This window comes from Pelobates fuscus, chromosome 4 (genome assembly GCF_036172605.1).
Source record: "Pelobates fuscus isolate aPelFus1 chromosome 4, aPelFus1.pri, whole genome shotgun sequence".
NCBI classification, from domain to species: Eukaryota; Metazoa; Chordata; class Amphibia; order Anura; family Pelobatidae; genus Pelobates; species Pelobates fuscus.
Genome location: NC_086320.1, coordinates 324,520,002 through 324,540,507, shown reverse-complemented (window position 1 = coordinate 324,540,507; position 20,506 = coordinate 324,520,002). Strand labels below are relative to the sequence as shown.

The 20,506-nt window shown below is 43.3% G+C and overlaps 1 protein-coding gene across 1 annotated transcript in view; it reads left to right on the top strand.

Annotated features, from left to right (window-relative positions):
* DNAH11 (dynein axonemal heavy chain 11) overlaps nt 1-20,506 on the top strand; it is a 217,288-nt gene that overhangs the window by 8,994 nt on the left and 187,788 nt on the right. The window contains exons 3-4 of the mRNA XM_063450883.1: nt 3,570-3,751; nt 9,973-10,162. Coding sequence (XP_063306953.1) covers nt 3,570-3,751; nt 9,973-10,162 — 372 coding nt within the window. The remainder of the gene's footprint in view (nt 1-3,569; nt 3,752-9,972; nt 10,163-20,506) is intronic.

Sequence of the window (20,506 nt, the reverse complement as noted above, 5' to 3'; positions counted from 1 at the left end):
ATTAACAGTTTATAAGAATGTGTTCCTCAGAGACTCTACTCTCTGACATGGATTCTCTAACTCGGGGCTTTTTTATAACCTTATTGCTACTTTTTCCCGTCCAATCGCCGGTTTTACTGGCTAAAATGCCAGTCGTTGCTGTTAGCAAATAGAGGCTGGTTACCGGCTGTAAAATAGTAGGAGTTACAGACAGTTAAAGACAGTCGTCGTGTTATTTTCTGTGGAAGTCTCTAACTGTTATTTGCCAGGTTAGTCAATAAAGTGAATTTAAATTTGACTACTTTGATCTGAAAGGAACACTATAGTGTCAGGAATACAAACGTATTCCTAACAATATAGTTGTAAAAAAACACATTTAAGTCCCCAGCCCCCCTTTGTCTCTTGTAAAAAAGTTATTTAACTTACCTTTTTCCAGCACCGGTCTCATCGCAGCTAGCTCCGCCCCGCTCCACGTTAATGATCGAATTGGACTATCGCAACCAATCCAATCCTTTCCCATAACAAAGCATTGAGAGGCTGTTGCACAATTAGCATCTCCCCTTTAAAGATGCATTGAATCAATGCATCTCTATGAGAAACGTTCAGCTCCTCCGTGCCTAGCATGGAGACGCTGTTACGTCAGTGCTGCACACTGTGCAGCACTGATCCAGGAAGCACATCTACTGGTTATCTAAGTGACTGCTACTGGAGGTGTCCCTAAGCAGCAATGCAAACACTGCCCTTTTACGTTAAAAAGCTTGCAGTAACTGACTATACTCTCCAGAACAGCTACATTAAGTTGTCGTTGTTCTGGTGACTATAGTGTCCCTTTAAATTTGAAATTGACTTTGAATTCTCACAAGCCTCTGGTTAACAACAGTTAAATCCCCATACATCCTATTGAAACAAAAAGCTTGTTACATCCCTGTTGCTACGATTTGCCTACCATTAGCTACTTGCCTGTCTTTTCTTGCCACACAGGGTGATGTGCATATGGTTAGCTGTGCTTTTCTGTGCTTTATCAGGAAGCTGCTAATTTGCAAGTGGTTGGTAAATGTAATGGCAAACATTATTAGCAATACAAAAATTATACTTGTCTCCCTCTGCTATTTTTGTACCCGTCAAAAGGATTGCAACACAATGGATAAATTTTTTTATTTTATTTTTACAAATCCCTGAACTACACTCTTTAAATTAAATAGCTGTTTTTACCTAATTTTATGCACTAACTATGCATCCCTTGTTTTAAGTATAAGTTAAATTTTTTTCTTAAAATAACTCAAAAAGGAAGGATTTATAATGGTACGCGCTACGCAGAAAGAAAACAGCGTTGTTTATTAATTAGAAAGTGTACAAAGCAGGACATTTGTTTTACGGTTTTAGTAATTAATTAATTTAAAGTCTGTCTAGCACCATAATCCCTTCGGTGATCTATAGTGGTTATGGTGCTGAGGGTTCTCTGGTGTGGTACCAAGGTAAGCAGTCAATCCATTTTTTTATGTTATCACACTGGCCTAACTACCCCGGACACCTACTGTCCACCCTTTCTTCTGAGGTAACTAATGATAAACTTACTTCTTCCGTAATAGTAATGCCAATTATTTTCTGTTTGGACAGAATTAATTGACTGTCTGTTTTTGGAGGGGAGCTTCTGTCTTAGATATATCAGTAAAGGGGAAGCAGACAAGGGGCGGCCCGGGGACCTTAGTAAGCCAGTTAAAAAACAGTGCTCTTCGAGATTAGTTAAAATCTGTATTCCTCGTAATGTTTAGAGTACACCAACATATCCAACAGCCCTGTCCAACAGTTATATAAAACTGGCAAGTATGACTATAAACAATGTACACATTCAGCAAGATAATGTTGACAAGACATGCTCAAATGAGCTTACAGTCTAAAGGGTTACTGAGAGATTTAAATTATATCCATATGTTCAACTGACAAGATCTGTCGCGGGGTTTAAATATTATGTGGGTCAAGTCAACAAATGTTGTTAGAATTTAATTAGTATTATTGCGTAATTGCATGCAAATGACATACCCTCTGGAAGGTACGCATGTCTCAACGAATAGCAAGACATTTTAATACTGACCTTATTAATCTTGTGATATTATTATTATTAATATTAACATTTTGAATGGGCACCAGTGCTAGTGATTTAATGGAGTACTGCAAGAAATTGCAATATATTTACACAGACTGTAATAAAAAAATATATATAAAACAAATTTATTTATTTAAAAAATATTTTACCAGGAAAGATACATTGAGATTTCTCTAATTTTCAAGTTTGTCCTAGGAATGTTCTAATGTTTAGTATTACCATAGTAGGGGAATGTATGTCTTAATGTAAACAATTTACAATGATACTATGGATCAGTAGAAAGCAGAGCAGCATATTTTATTGCAATTGTTATGAATATGTTACAATTTAATGTATTGATTATATTTTAATATAATATGGCTCATTTGCCACATAAATTGCCGCAGGTTCGTCTGTCTGTACCTAATCTATGGATGGCACAAAAATAAATGATTTGTGTATATATAAGTATATTTATTCAACACCAAGACCCGTAAAGGTCTGTAAATTAAGGTACCGTTATCTAGAATACGTACAGAGCAATTCAGTAAAAGTGTAAATTATAGAATACATATATAGATTATATAGAAATAATATAGATAGAACTTCAAATTTTATAAAGTAACCAAACTCAAAATATAACTGACTGTGATTTCGACCTGAAGTGTAAAAATCATGTTATTTTTCTGATAATTCAAAATGCCTGTTTATGCATACAGTGGTGTACTTAGGAGGTGGTGGGGGGCGGTCCCCCCCGGGTGCCACTTACTAGGGGGGTGCCTGGGGCAGACTGCAATGGCCCTCCTGCCGCGATCGCCGAGACCGGCGGTCTGCAGCTCCGCAATGTGCAGAGCTGCAGACCATGGATCTTGCGTGCACTGCCCAATCAGAGCGTTGCCGCGGGTTACCACGGCAACGCTCTGATTGGGTCTCGCGAGATCCATGGTCTGCAGCTCTGCGGAGCTGCAGACCGGAAATGAGGGCCACCGGAGCACCAGGGACCCCACCGGACCACCAGGCAGCCCCCACTGGACCACCAGGGATTTAAGGTAATTTTTGTTAGTCACCCCCCCTCTCCTCATCACCCCCCTCCCTCTTACAATCACCCCCCCTCTCCTCATCACCCCCTCCCATTCACTCACACATACTCCATACAAAAACATGCTTACATTCAAACACACAAACAGTTCTTGGTGCTAAATACATAAAAATAAAAACACTGCTCAGTGCTAAAGACATAACATTTGTTTTTAATTTTTAAGGGAAGGGGGGTGGGGGTGGGGTGCCAAATATAGGATCCGCCCCGGGTGCCAAATGCTCCAGGTACACCCCTGTATGCATATATAAGTATTTGCCATTATCTAAGACTTAATGCTTATTTGTATCTAATATCTTGGATACTGAGTTCATTTGATTCACAATTAGGTTCGTGGAGCCACGTTTTTGTAATTCCATATCAAAATGTTCACTTTAACAAAACTAATCTGATGCAATCACTTTTCCATAGGTTGTAGTACCTGTCCTTTCTAATAAAAAGAATCACCGGTCCTGGCCCTGTTTCATTGCTCAAGATTTGGATCATCATGTGGAATACATGAAGAATAAGATCCACATTGTAAAAGGTCTTCTAGAAGGCAAAACAATCCTACCCATTCCTACAGCGACAATGACTGAGACTACCAACAACAAGTAAGAATTCTAATGATGGCTACATTTGTGGATGTTCTATCATACCTGTACATACAATAAACCGAGAGATCCTCTAACTCACAATCCTAAAAGATTACAATTACAAATGTATTTTGTCTAGAATTCCTGCACCACTTTTGACTAAGCCCAAGACAGCTTAGTTTCCGCTAAGCCCAAGACTGCTTAGTTTCTGCTTAGGGAACATGTTTAGTTTCTGATATGTTTAGGCAATTGCAACTTGGAATGAATGATTCATAGATAACATAAATAGGAGATACTCCAAGCACTATATTTACTACAGTATATTGTAGTTGCCATGGTGCTTGGAAGCTATGACGTTTTCAAGTTTATTAACCCCTTAGTGACCGAGGACGCTTCAGGTACGCCCGAGAAAAAACGGTCCTTAAGGACCGTGGACATACCTGATATGACCGCGGCTAATTAGAGTGCTCGAAGGCATTATGATCGCTTCCAGCCGCTCTAACGGTATTGCAGCGAAGCTTCGATGTCGAGGCATCGTGCAGTTCTCCCTCGCCCTCCCCCCTACCGCCGGTTAAAAAATTAAATAAATAAAGTTAATACATTTTTAAAATATCTATATATAATAAGTATTTATATATATATCTTATATATAATGCCATACTAAGTGTATTTTTGTATTAATATATACATATATTAATATAAAAATACACTTAGAGTCAAATTACACACGTATATATATATATATATACAAAATATATAATAACTATATATATTGTGTATATATATATATATATATATATTCTAAAAATAAATAATATTTAATTAAAAATAAATTTTAAAAATGTAAAAATCATTTTTAAACATTTAAAAAAAAAAATATATATATATATATGTCATTTTATTCTAATTGTATTTTGATAATATACCGTATTTATTCGAGTATAACGCGCACACGTGTATAACGCGCACCCCTAATTTTCGATTAAAAATCGGTATAACATTTTGTACCGATTTTTAATCTGAAATTAGGGTTGCTCGTTATACTCGAATAAATATTAGCCCAGCAGAAGAGGGAGGGGGTGCTCCGATAATACCTCCCAGGAACGCCGGGCAGCAAGCGTTTACTCACTCCCTGCAGCTCCTCCAGCTCCCCAGTGTAAATCTTGCGAGACCCGCGGCCGTCAGAGCTGGCCGCGGGTCTCGCGAGATTTACACTGGGGAGCTGGAGGAGCTGCAGGGAGGTGAGTAAACGCTTGCTGCCCGCCACCCCAGGACCGCCGGGCTTATAATGAGCCCGGCGGTCCTGGGAAGTATTATCGGAGCACCCACTCCCTCCCTCTTCTGCTGGGCTAATATTTATTCGAGTATAACGCGCACCCCTAATTTTAGATTAAAAATCGGTACAAAATTTTGCGCGTTATACTCGAATAAATACGGTATATATTTATATCAAAATACACTTAGAATGAAATTATATACACTGCTCAAAAAAATAAAGGGAACACTAAAATAACACATCATAAATCTGAATAAATTAAATATTCTTATGAAATACTTTGTTCTTTACATAGTTGAATGTGCCGACAACAAAATTACACAAAAATTAAAAAATGGAAATCAAAATTTTCAACCCATGGAGGTCTGGATTTGGAGTCACACTCAAAATTAAAGTGGAAAAACACACTACAGGCTGATCCAACGTTGGTGTAATGTCCTTAAAACAAGTCAAAATGAGGCTCAGTAGTGTGTTTGGCCTCCACGTGCCTGTATGACCTTCCTACAACACCTGTGCATTCTCCTGATGAGGTTGCGGATCTCTTGAGGGATCTCCTCCCAGACCTGGACTAAAGCATCTGCCAACTCCTGGACAGTTTGTTGGTGGATGGAGCAAGACATGATGTCCCAGATGTGCTCAATTGGATTCAGGTCTGGGGACCAGTCCATAGCATCAATGCCTTCGTCTTGCAGGAACTGCTGACACACTCTAGCCACATGAGGTCTAGCATTGTCTTGCATTTGGAGGAACCCAGTGCCAACCGCACGAGCATATGGTCTCACAAGGGATCTGAGGATCTCATCTCGGTACCGGATGGCAGTCAGGCTACCTCTGGCGAGCACATGGAGGGCTGTGTGGCCCCCCAAAGAAATGCCACCCCACACCATTACTGACCCCATGCCAAACCGGTCATGCTGGAGGATGTTGCAGACAGCAGAACGTTCTCCACGGCGTCTCCAGACTCTGTCACAACTGTCACATGTGCTCAGTGTGAACCTGCTTTCATCTGTGAAGAGCACAGGGTGCCAGTGGCGAATTTGCCAATCTTGGTGTTCACTGGCAAATGCCAAACGTCCTGCACGGTGTTGGGCTGTAAGCACAATCCTGACCTGTGGACGTCGGGCCCTCATACCACCCTCATGGAGTCTGTTTCTGACCATTTGAGCAGACACATGCACATTTGTGGCCTGCTGGAGGTCATTTTGCAGGGCTCTGGCAGTGCTCCTCCTGTTCCTCCTTGCACAAAGGCAGAGGTAGCGGTCCTGCTACTGGGTTGTTGCCCTCCTACGGCCTCCTCCACGTCTCCTGATGTACTGGCCTGTCTCCTGGTAGCGCCTTCATGCTCTGGACACTACGCTGACAGACACAGCAAACCTTCTTGCCACAGCTCGCATTGATATGCCTCCTGGATGAGCTGCTCTACCTGAGCCACTTGTGTGGGTTGTAGACTCCATCTCATGCTACCACTAGAGTGAAAGCATTCAAAAGTGACCAAAACATCAGCCAGAAAGCATAGGAACTGAGAAGTGGTCTCTGGTCACCACCTGCAGAACCACTATTTTATTGGGGGTGTCTTGCTAATTGCCTATAATTTCCACCTGTTGTCTATCCCATTTGCACAACAGTATGTGAAATTGATTGTCACTCAGTGTTGCTTCCTAAGTGGACAGTTTGATTTCACAGAAGTGTGATTGACTTGGAGTTACATTGTGTTGTTTAAGTATTTCCTTTATTTTTTTGAGCAGTGTATATATCTATGTATATATAGAAATAAATAAAAATAATACGAAATATGCATGTCCATATACATAATTACATAAATAATTTCATAAATATACACGTAGACTTCAAATATATGTTTATATTTAAATTCTACGTCCATATTTAGGTAATATTTTTACATAATTAATACATTTTATTGATTGCATTTTGGGGGACCTGCCTGACAACCCAGGCCAAAAGTCCAGTTAATTTAATTTGCTAGCACTTTATTTAACCCTGTAACTTTCCAAGACACCCTAAAACCTGTACATGGGGGTTACTGTTTTACTCGGTAGACCTCGCTGAACACAAATATTAGTGTTTCAAAACAGTAAAACATATCACAGCGATGATATTGTCAGTGAAAGTGAAGTGTTTTGCATTTTTCACACACAAACGGCACTGATGATATCATTGTTGTGATACGTTTTACTGTTTTGAAACACTAATATTTGTGTTCAGCGAAGTCTCCTGAGTATACCAGTACCTCCCATGTACAGGTTTTATAGTATTTTTGAAAGTTACAGGGTCATATATAAGGCAGTTTTTTACATTGAAATTTGCCAGATTGGTTATGTTGCCTTTGAGAGCGTATGGTAGCCCAGGAATTAGAATTACCCCTATGATGGCATACCATTTGCAAAAGAAGACAACCCAAGGTATTGCAAATGGTATGTTCAGTCTTTTTTAGTAGCCACTTAATCACTGGCCAAAGTTAGCGTTCATAATTATTTTTTGGCATTTTTAACACACAAACGAATATAAATGCTAACTTTGGCCAGTGTTTGTGACTAAGTGGCTACTAAAAAAGACTGGACATACCCTGGGTTGTCTACTTTTTAAAAATATATGGTTTGATGGGGATAAATTACATTGTCCGGCTTCAAAATGTCCTAAATAGCTGTGAAAATTCCAAGTTGGAAATCTTGAATGCATACCCTCCAAATCAGGTATTTTAGCCCCCAGAGAACCCGACACATCTATACATGGGTGATATCACTGTACTCAAGAGATGTTGCTGGACACATATTGGGGTGTTCTTTGACAGTAACCTTTATAATTCTCAGTACATGTATTCTTCAATTTCTATGTGTGTCAAAAAAAAAAAATCACCAATTATTATTTTTTTTTTTTATTTGGCATAGATTGGTGGTAAAATGGTTGCATGAAAAGAGTCAAAATACCCCCTGTTTAATACCTTAGGTTGCATTCTTTTAAAAAATATATACAAGGGTTATTCAGGGATTCCTGACAGATATCAGAGTTACAATGTAACTTGCGTTAATGTTGAAAAAAAAAATGGTTTGGAAATAGCGCTCCTTGTACTTATAGCCCTATCACTTTCTAAAAAAAAAGCTAAGTACATGTTAACATTGGGTATTTCTAAACTCAGGACCAAATGTATAAACTTTTTAGCACAGGTGTTTTTTGGCGGTTGTAGATGCGTAACAGATTTTGGGGATCAAAGTTAGAAAAAGTGGGGTTTTTTTTACATTTTTTCATCATATTTTATAATTTTGTTTATAGTAAATTATTTGATATAATGAAAATAATGGTATCTTTAAAAAGACCATTTAAAGGCGAGAAAAACTGTATATAATATGTGTGGGTACTGTTAATGAGTAAGAGGAAAATTACAGCTAAACACAAACACCGCAGAAATGGAAAAACAGCCCTGGTCCCAAACGGTAAGAAAATTGAAAATCGGTCTGGTCACTAAGGGGTTAAAAAGACCATGGCCATCAGTGAGGGTTATGGGGAAGAACACTGGTAGAACCAACCTTATTTATAATTAAAGATTTTCCTTGTCAAAGTGGGACTGACCTGAGCTGGAATCTGTATAAAGCCCCGGGTCTGATTTTAGCATCATTTCATTGCTCTCCCCAAGTCCCTAGCCCATCTCTCTCACTAGTACAGATTGTCATAATGAAAGAGAAATATCTCCTCCAATTGCTACATTTCCAATAATCCATTCTACTGATCTCCTTAGCGATGTTAATAGAAACTGTTTAATTACGTAATGATTTGACATATAAGAGGCAGCGCTTTGAAAACAGTTTTTTTACTTACCATGGGATGACACCACGGGACTCCTGGCACCGCGGTTAGAATGCCTAGATTAACCCTTTAACAAAACCTCAAATTGTAAATAAAGTACAATTCTAATTGCTGAATTAACCAAATTGAAAAAATTTAATTAAGCAAATTGAAAAAATGTGTATCACTAACTATTCACTGCATTTTCAGCTTTGTTACTTTGTTCTAAATTTGTAAATTCAATTATGCACATTCCTGGCTTAGTGAAAAACTAAGTATTCAGTAAATCCATTGTGATTCTGTTTAAGTATTTACAGGTTATTCACCTCTATAAACCTCACTCTTCAAAATGAACTAGAAAACTAAATTATGCAAAATAGTTATATGTTTTTGGAGGACACCAATGTTGAGAATTTTAAATGGAAAACACAACAAAGAAAATATATTGTTCTAGAAGTACTTCTAAATATTCAGAAGGTGCAAATGAACACTTAGTATTCATTTAAACCTTTTTAGTCCCACATTGTAAACAAAGCCTTGCAAGGAAGTGGAAAAAAAAGCAAGCTTTATAAAACTAGAATGCTGAAGACTTTGCAGTTAGTTTGAGACTTTTTCGAAATCAGATATTGTTTTCCTAAAATTCATAAATTTATAACTTTTAATCCCTTGCCAGATTTTCACAATTCCCAGTTTTGTTGATAAATTCCAGCATATTTAAATCATAGGTTAGTCATCTAAACAAACATTAAGAACAAGGAAGACAATCCCTTAGGTCAATAATGACAATAATAAAAACAAGTTACCCAAAATAGCAGCTAGAGTTAGAAACAGTATATATCAATACGTGCGCCAACATTTTGGTAAAAAGCTTTATAATAAGAATGTTTTAATAAAATAAATATATTGAAAGAAATTGTAATTTATTCCCAAGGAAATCACAATCCTGTGGGTAATAACTGCGGTGATAATCCTCAAATATTCTAGGCCGAGGCAGTTATACAGTTGACTAAAAGTTATGGGAAAAGCAGTTTGGCTTCATCATGGGTGGCTTAGCTTATCGGAACACCCAACTATAAAACATGTTAGCATGTAAGCAAATACATTAAAGTAAGCATTTACTCACACTCTGTATATAGTTTTATATTTATATATATTTATATTATAGAGACACGGCACTTGCAAGGAGAGCTCTGCATGCCTTTGAATCAATGATTATAAAGTGGTCGTATCAGTTACGGGATGTCATTGAAAGAGATTCCTCGCAGGCTCTTGTTCAAGATCTCAATCCTGGACCAGAAACAGAGTTGGATTTCTGGCAGGCGAGGCGAGAAAATCTAACTTATATATACAAACAGGTATTTAATATATTACATTTATTTTTGCTAAATACTAAACTCCTTGTTTATTGAATAGATATAACAGTGTATAATAATATGGCAGCCACCAGTGCCCGAAATGGAAGGAGGTAACTTTGTGTGTGTGTGTAACTGCGTGTAACTGTGGGTGTGTGTGACTGTATGTCTGCAACTGTGTGTGACTGTCTGCCTGAAACTGTGACTGTGTGTGTGACTGTCTGCTTGTAACCTTGTGTGTGTGACTACCTGTAACTTTGTGTATGTGTGTAACTGCATGTAACTGTGTGTGTGTGTGTGTGTGTGTGACTGTATGTCTGTAAATTTGTGTGACTGTCTGCCTGAAACTGTGACTGTGGGTGTTACTGTCTGCTTGTAACCTTGTGTGTGTGACTACCCGTAACTTTGTGTATGTGTGACTACCTGTAACTTTGTGTATGTGTGACTGCATGCCTCTAAGTGTGTGTGTGTGTGTGTGTGTGTGTGTGACTATGTGTATGTCTACTACTTAAAATATTTTCTATTTGACCAAGAACTGACCATTTATACTTCTTACTGTATATGTTTATGTGTGCTAGATAGCTTCAGTATTGCTGAAATAGCACTTTGCAAGAAGTCACAACTCATTTGTTTCTCAAGAGGTTTATAGAGAGTTAAATGGATAACATAATATTTCGTTTATTCCCTAGCAACAGTTTAAACCCATTTATTTGAAATAAGTTTAAGTTATTCTTGGAAATTTTCTATGAACTTGGTGCAACTATTTTCTGCCACTGTTTATTATAAAACACTATTTCCAATTTATTAAAATAAATTGCAATGTCCAATTCTGCTATTGTGTTTTATGGTTGCTACCTAGAGGCACCAGCCAGAATATATCTGTTTACATGCAGACAGCCCTGTATTGTATTAAAGTGGTAGGAGAACAAAAGTCTGCATGCATCAGTCGGAGGAGACACTGAATAATGTTCTCTGAGCAAACATGTTTTATACAAGCTCGTGAACTTTTACAATGTAACTCATGACGTCAAGTAAGCAGGAAAACGTTCCATTTCATCCTTCCTGTCTGAATCTAGGGACTCAACATTAAAAGCGCCATAGACTAAACAGTGTGAAATAGAACCATTTATTAGTATTCAACATCCATTATTTCTTTGTGCATTCTAAAATCTGGGAACGTGTAGTTTGTGGTTATATTTTGCCCTTCACTGGTAATAAATGCAATGAAATCCACATCTCTGAGAGCATGACATCTAAGTATACAGATAAGCTGTTTTGTGCAAATATGTTCTCCAGTAGCAGTTCTGTGTGTTGATCACCACCTCAGAAAAACAAAACCCCCAGAATTAGGGAGTGTGGCCTGCTGTACTTCTGACAGGACATGTTTGAGTGGAACTCTATGAGCTATTTTATGAAAATGTCTTATATTTATTTTAAGAATAAACCTTTCAAGATTAGAAAACCTACTTTTCCTTCTCAGCCGCTTCTGCTTTGACAGGCCGCAAAAACAGGCACTACCTAAGATGGCACCTCGGATTACTCAAATATATAGTGTTACAAATTGCTATTTGTAACTGGCCCTTTAAATGATAAACTGCCATTTATCACTGAGCATTGGAGAAGCCTGTTTGCCAGCCTCCTTCCTCATGACTATGGCCCCTGGAAGATTGTGCCCCTGAAAACGTATTAACTTTTATTGGGTGTGTATGGCCCTTTAAGAACCATCTGGGGACATATTGTGACTTTGGTGAACCATGCCCCTTTAAGACTATGTCCCCAGACCTGCAAAATAACTTGTTCCTGGCTTTCTCCCACTTGGTTCAGTAAATAGGGCTTACTGAACCAAGTACCACACAGGCGGACCACCCAGAAGTTAAAGTGTGCAGGCAATTTACCTCCCAGGTTGTGAGGTTACTGCAGTTTAATTGCCGACCGCTGGGTGGCCGCCATTCGACAGTCGAGCCATCTTTGTTCATTCGAACGCGGTCAGCGGTGTATGCTAAAGATTCTGTGGAACTAAAATCGGATGCGCACATACACGAACATCGCTGACCCTTACCTTCTTCCATACTGAACTTGCAGCTCCAGAGACTAAGTCCCGTTCGAAGATGGGACTTAGTCGTTTTTCTGCATGAAATTGACCGACCGCACAGCCCAAATCTATGGAACTGTTTTGGGCAAGAAATTGTGCTTGCTGTCTGTCATAAAGGACTTCCACTTAACTTTTGATCCGCTGGAGGGATTTGGCTGATTTTTGGAAGTGTTTATGTTTGATGTATGCTGAGTCTATGGAGATTGAATGTATGGTTTTAAAGTTACAGTGTATGTGTAAAAACTGTATTTTTGCTGTCTGTAATAATTTTGTTAACTGCTTATCTGAGGGGAGGGATGTGTGGGTTGCACTGTTATTTGATTGGTTATTTTATGCCTCCCGCTGGGTGTGTTCTGTATGTGCACAACCGTAATAAAAACCAGGCTGGGTGTGCCAGCACCTCAGACCTCTTCTGACCCTCAATACGTAGCCTTGTCTCGTTATTGGAGGGAACTGCTATATCACACTGGGGATTGCTATGCTCTGCATATTCCACTGAGCTTTAATCACGTAGCTCTTTTAAGAGCTGGTTCCGGATACGCTCTCCTGGAGGAGAGGTCTTCCTCACACGGTCCTGGAGGACAGAAGCCAATCCAGGGTGGAAGGAAGACGGCGAGGCTCCAGTTAAGCTTCGGCGGTTGTGGAGTCTGCGGTGGCTGTGGTGTCCGGTGCGGTGCTTGTGGTCCTCGGCGCAAGCTAGGAAGCGTCCATCAACGGAGAGTACTCGGTCGGAGTACACGGAGCTCCGTTACATATAGTGATTGAGACTACTCCCAAAATGAAGAGAGACCCAGTGCCTCTCAGATTCCTAGATAAGTATTCTGGAGGAAAGATTTCAGTGATGACGCCCCACCCTCCACTAAAGGGAATTTTAAAAAGCTTTCACTTGACCTGAGAGAGGTCTGGAAGGCTGATGTCTCTACTTTGCAGAAAGCAATGAGAGACCTGCTTCAGCGCATCAGTGCTCTTGATATCCAGAAAATGAACGGGATGGCCAACTTGAATGTTCTCAAACCCAGGCAGAGATGCAAACTCATCAAATCCAGTGATTATCTCTCAAAGAATTCCAGATACTAGTATAGGCTTAACTTTCATTCGTTCACGTAGTGATAAAGGCGTTGGAGCTGAGGGTGGATGGGGAATCTCCTCCTATAGTGGCAGCGTTACAAATTCTTAAGGCTGCTACCGCCCCTGCGGACTCACCCAGAGACATAATTGCAGTGAATCGAGATATAGCAGTCACGATGGCTATAGTGTTCTGATCAAGAAACGTACCTGCTAAACACTGCCAGAGCTCCTAACAGACCTGTTCACCCACATCCTAGGGGACAGAGCCCCAGATGACTACGGCATTGAGCTAGCTCACAGGGCCCTGCGTCCCGCGTCCCCTGAAGGGCCACCAAGAGATGTGATTTGCTGCCTGCTTTCCTACACCTTAAAAGACGACATCATGAGAGCAGCAAGAAACCTACAGAACCTCACCTTCAGAGACGCCCAGATCTCGCTATTCCAAGATCTCTCCGTTCTCACGCTTGAGGCCAGAAGGGCGTTACGCTTGCTAACCACCATTCTCAGGGAGCGGTGGATTCCATACAAATGGGGCTTCCCCTTCAGCCTGCAGGCAAAGGTAGGCAGAACATGGCATATTGTCCGATGGCCCGCCAATGTACCATGCTTCTTACTGTAACGAGTATATACCCCTACACGCAGGATCCAGCCTAACAGAAGACAGTACAGAGGATAGATACGTCTACCGGACCTTAGAGTGGCCGGACTCGACGTAATAGGATAAGACAGAGTCAGGAACGATCCGAGGTCAAGGGCACAAAGAGACAGCGTAAACGAAAACTAGCCGGGGACTGGTACACAGGAATCAGCAAGCCGGCAAACAGTACAGAATAGGATAAAGCGAAAACGAAGTCAGAATACAAAGCCAAGGTCAAATACGGAGAAACACAACTGAACACAACAAGCACTAAAGGGAACTGTAGCAGAAACCACGATAGGGCAACGAACTAAGGGAAAAGGGTAAGTATAAGTAGCCTTCAAACTAATGTGATTGGCTCCTGTCACTTCCACTCCCCCAACAGGTAAGTGTATGGGGTGATTGGCATGACAGGAGCCAATGGGAGCCTTTTTGCAATTTAGGCTCCCACTGTCTCTTTAAGAGCGCACCCGAGATTCGCGGCGCGCTCTTAGCTGCAGGCGGGACACGTGACCGCTTCTCGCGGTCACTGCCCGCCTTCCTGTCTGAACAGTCGGACGAGCCGCGCGCGGCTCGTGCAGCCGCAGAACCGCGCGCGGCTTGAAGAGAGGACCGCGTCCGGCCCCTGGATAAGGTAAGAACCGCTACACTTACGAGCAGCAAGCCTACCCGCAGTGACGATCTCTAACTGGGTCCTGGAGCGGCAACCACAGCACCCCCGAAAGGCCGGGCACAGGCCTCACGAGTGGGGGGTTTCGGCGGGGCAGCCCGGATAGCCACGAAGAATAACAGAGTCCTGTGGAAACGGCCCCACTCTTCGCAAATCAGCAACCCCAACCCGCAGACCTACTACCACACCAGCGAACCTCCTGGCCAATACTGAGAGGCGCCACACGACATCGTAGACGGACTTCCCACCAACCGTCGGAGGCATCCCTGGGAGCCAGACACCCCGCGATGTCATGACCCCCACGCCTCTGGACAATCTACAGCACCCCTGGGTTTGTACTTGACCCCCTGGCCCCGGGCCGTAACACTTGGATCCAAACCACGCTCGTTGGGGTGGCTCCACCTGGACCACACACCCTTGGAGTGGGGGGCCTGCATGGGAAAGAAATCGCAAAGTGATACCACGCCAGGGTTCACCCTGCTGAAATAGCCCCAGGAACACTAGACACCGACTCCTTTGGGCGGTGGTTATGAAAGGGGGAACTGGGGACCATCGCCATAACGGGGTTGTACTCTCCAATAGGGGACTAGAACTCAATACACATGCCTGACGGGACCAAGTGATAACGCCGTCCCAGGCACCTCCACGGCAGCCAAAGATACTTTCAACATATACCGTTACTTTAACCGGTGCCAACCAAGACAAGTACAGGAAGGCACCTTGGGGGAAGGAGGAGGGGGCCTTGTTTTACGATTGTTACATGGTTTATAATGTTTGAAAAGTGTTTCCTAGTTACTGTTATGCATGTATGGAAGCAGGTATATATACAGGTGGGAAGCCATGGGCCCGAACCAGACAGTTCACATGTGGGGCACGGAAAGGAGGGACACCGAGGGCGGGTGGGGTTCCCGGGGTGGATGATAGGTGAGCTGGGTGCAAAGGGAATGGTATGTCACGATTTTACTGAACGACCCAAGCCAGAAACACCACCCACCCCAAGTAACGAACTCACGCTGTATATACACTCGGAGGCCAACGCGGTGACTCACCCCTAGGGTACCAGACACCAGAGGGCGACAGAATCCGAGGCGAGTCACTGTTGCCTTATTCCCAGACTGACTTCCCCCTCCCCCGACACCAGACGGACCTATTCCCCACACACCCCAAACACCGAGGCACTCTCATGTACCCACACTCCTCACAGAACACCGACAGAGACGGGCTCTAAATATAAGCCGACACCACTGACCCTGTGGTCCAATAATGTGAGAGGCTTAAACATCCCTGAGAATAGATCCCAAATAAGCCGCACACTATGGGAAGAGCACGTATCGGTGGCGTTTTTACAGGAAACTCACTTCCAGGGTACAGATGCGCCCACCGTGAAAAAAAATCGCTATCCCACGGGATCTTATGCAAACCACCCAGATAAAAAGAAGGCCGGAGTAGCTATCCCACTCTCCAATAATGTCCCATTTGTCTGCATGGAGCAGAAATCAGACCCCGGGGGTAGATACCTATTCATCAAAGGTACTATAGCACAGAACACCTGCATGTTCGCCTGTCTGTACTCCCCTAACCGAAACCAACACGTCTTCCTGACTAAAACACTAGCTTTACTAAACAAATTTATAGACGGTCTTCTGATCGTGGCCGGAGACCTAAACGACCCCTAGACACTAGATTAGATACATCCAAGGGAGAGTGCTCGATACCAGGTCGCTGCATACGCTCTACAGGGAGGGCCCTGGCCCGGAGTGGCTTGGCTGATTGCTGGAGGGTGGCAAATCCAGAGGGTAGAGATTACACCTACTATTCGGCTGTGCATCAGCGCTACAGCCGAATTGACTACCCCTACTCCAATGGGCAAACATAGGACTAATCGCGGACTCTGACCACGCTCCAATTACAGTACAAATCCAATCCCCCCTACACAAACCCGCAGAACGGCAGTGGAAGCTAAACGAGAACCTATTACTCAACCTAGAGGACAAGGAGCCAGCTAGGCAAGCTCTGACACAATACTTTGACTCTAACAACACTCCAGACACCCCACCCCTAACCGTTTGGGAGGCACATAAATGTGTCATCACAGGTCATTATATCAAAATATGTTCACAGCGTAAAAAAGAACGCTCATAACAACTGGCCACTCTAAACACACAAATCGCCACACTGGAGAAGGGACACAAACAAAATCAGGAAGAGGACAAGTTCCTCCAACTGACGGAGCTTAGGCGGCAGAGGCGGGACATTCTAGCCAAAGGTCTCTTACGCACCCTTAGAAAATCCGCTCGGCACTTCTTCGAATACTTGGATAAAAGCAGCAGGCTTTTAGCCCGCCAACTCCAAGACAGAAGAAGAACTAGCCATATACACAAAATAAAACCAAGAGACAAAACTGAAACTCGATTACCAGACGGTATTCAACGTGCTTTCGTGGAATACTACACCGACCTATACAACATTCCGCAAACCACAACAGACGCCACACAAACCCAACGCCATAACCTAATATCAGAGTACCTAGACCAAAACGTAGAAAGAAAACGAACCCCCGAAATGAAGGAGGAATTAGAACAACCTCTCACGGTGGAAGAATTAGCAGCGGCAATAAAAATCTCCAAATCCCACAGAGCGCCAGGCCCTGACGGCCTCCCACTGGCATACTTGCGTACATTCCGTGACATCTTATTACCAAACCTCTTACGAGGTCTTGGAGCAATCCAGGATGGGGACCAGTTTCCCACCAACACACTGGCGGCCATAGTCACGGTGATACCTAAGGAAGGCAAGGACCCGACGAACTGCACTAGCTACCGCCCCATATCCCTGCTCAACGCAGACCTCAAGCTGTTTGCCAAAACACTATCCCTGAGAATCGCGAAACACCTACCACACCTGGTCCACTCGGACCAGGTCGGGTTTATCCCGGACAGAGAGGGTAGGGATAACACCATCAAAGCCCTAAATATCCTGCACGTGGCCCGGACGCACCGTCGGGAGCTCCTCCTACTCTCGATGGATGCCGAAAAGGCCTTCGACCCAGTGGACTGGGTATACTTGGAAAACACACTTACACACATGGGATTCGGCCCACACATGCTGTCATGGGTCCTATCCCTGTACACGAGCCCAACGGCACGAATACGGGTCAACGGGGCACTGTCCGCTTCCTTCCCTATTCGAAACAGAACCCGCCAGGGATGTCCACTGTCCCCCCTCCTGTTTGCCCTCTCCCTAGAACCCTTCCTGGGGGCGGTCCGACAGGACGGGGGAATCACGGGATTTATCGTCGGTCGTAGAGAGTATAGGGTAGCTGCATACGCGGATGACATGTTTTATCTCACCCTACTGCGCACCTCACTTCCCAACCTCCTTACCTCATTCCGGAAATTTGGCATGATTTCTAACCTCAAGCTCAACACGGATAAGTCAGAGGCCCTTTCCTACCAGGCCCACACGACCCCTCACCGCTCCTATACACCCAATACTGTTTCAAGTGGTGTACCACTAAATTGAAATATTTGGGCATATGGCTACCCAAAGACACGTCCCAACTATACTACCAAAACTATCACCAGTTACTACAAGCGATTCAGGCAGACATGAAAAAATGGGCACCTCAATACATATCCTGGTTTGGACGCATTAACGCAGTCAAAATGAACCTACTGCCTAGAATACTCTACCTATTCCAGACAGTGCCGATCTCTGTCCACAAAGCGTTCTTCAGCTCCATAACGACCGCCGTCCGCAGATTTGTCTGGAATTCACGTCCAACACGCACGAAGAGAACTACACTGGAACTGCCGAAACGGATGGGGGGAGCAGGCCTGCCCTCAATCGAGACGTACTATCGCGCCACACATCTACACAGACTCACGGACTGGCATGCACAACACCCCACAAAACAATGGGTAACAATGGAACTAGAACAGACAGGAGGGAACATACCCCCCAAACTGTGGCTACATACTGCCACATACGCGGATTTACAAACCAAAAACCCCTTACGGGTCTGGACGGCGACACGATACCGACTGCGACTCACCACCTCACCCAGTCCCCTGACCCCCATCATACATAACCCGGACTTGGCAGATACACTATCCCGCTGCGACTTAGCCGGATTCCAACCGACTGACTGGATGTACATACACCAGTGGTACGGTTCCAATGCCCTCAAAACACTCGGAGAACTATGCCCTGACAGGACACCAACACCCCTTGAACAGTTCAGATACCATCAAATAATACTGCTCAACCCTGCCAGGATGGGGGCACCTACACAGACCCTAACCGACTTTGAAATCCTGTGCGTGCACAGCACGCATATCACCAGGGGAATCTCGACTCTCCCTACACCCTACTCATGACTCAGACCAACAGAGAAGTGGTGCTTAGGTTTAAGGACCACTGGGAGAGGGACTCAGGAGAGTCACTCACTGCCCAAGAATGGGACAAGATCTACACCCTCACTCACAAATGCTCCATCAGCTCGAAATTTCCAGAATTAAACTATAAAATACTAACACCCTGGTACAGAACGCCCGACACACTACACCGCATGCACGTCAACACGACGGACGTATGCTGGCGATGCGGCACACACCCCGGCACATACATCCACATGTGGTGGACATGCCCTAAAATCGCCCCATACTGGGAACAGATTGGAGGGGAAATCCACAAAATCACAGGCTCCGAGGCCCCCCTGAAACCCTTAACAATGCTCTTACACCACACCTGCAGCCCGCTGAAAGTATACAAGAAATCCCTGACACTACCGCTGCTCAATGCAGCCAAGTCTATCATCCCAAAGATGTGGAAACAGCCAGTAGCACCCACCTTACGGCAGTGGGTTGCGACAGTGGAGGACATACACTCAATGGAAACCCTGACGGCCGACCTACACGGGAGACTGGAGCAGTGTGCATTGACCTGGTATCCATGGGTTACATACATAGCTAACAGAATGTCATCTCCCGAGACAGCATAGCTGAGACACGCAGAGTCCCATAACACATACCCTACTTCCCCCCCCACCCTTAGCCATATGAGCAGACAAAGCCCTACTCCCAACTCACACACTGTCAACGGACAGTATCCTCCACAACCAGTACTGACATTAGAGAGCCTCTGTACCCACTTGGACAAACTCCCAACACCAACAAGCCCCGATGCCCGCTAGGACAGATAACATAAGACAGTTGATAGCACCTAGATAGGTACAAGGAATGAGAACCTCCGACACCCGGAACATAGAAGAAACCCAAAATGAAAATGGAAATTTTTGACTAACGCACCTGCAGTAGGTAGACAGACAAAACAGAAAAAAGAGGACACACAAGTAACCCCCCAAATCATCAACCCACCGATCAAAAACACAAGCTGAAGTAGGGAGGATACTCTTAAGAGCGACAAACCCAATTCGGGGAACCACGAAAGGGACCTCTTGCTGCAACCAAATACACACACACCAAGTAGCAACACTAACCAAAGTGACAACCTAGCGACACAAGAGCACTCTAAAACCGCAGATACTAGCCTAAACTTGGGCGGGTGCAATTATGTATACCAACTGATGGGAATGTAATGTTGTTATCACAGATCCTTGTAAGAACACAGTCGCTTAACCAGACTTATTGTTTTGTTCCTGACTGACCTTTGTTACTTCTTTTGAATAATCTAATAAATAAAGATTGTCAAAAAAAAAAAAAGAAACGTACCTGCTATTACTTGGGAGAACTAGTCTGTTAAGATGTTTAACAACCTACCCTTTATCCGTATTGATGGACAGATGGCAGTTCATATCAATAACTAAAATGTTAAGAGGAAATTACATCAGATATGGCTGGGGACCTAGAGAAACACTTG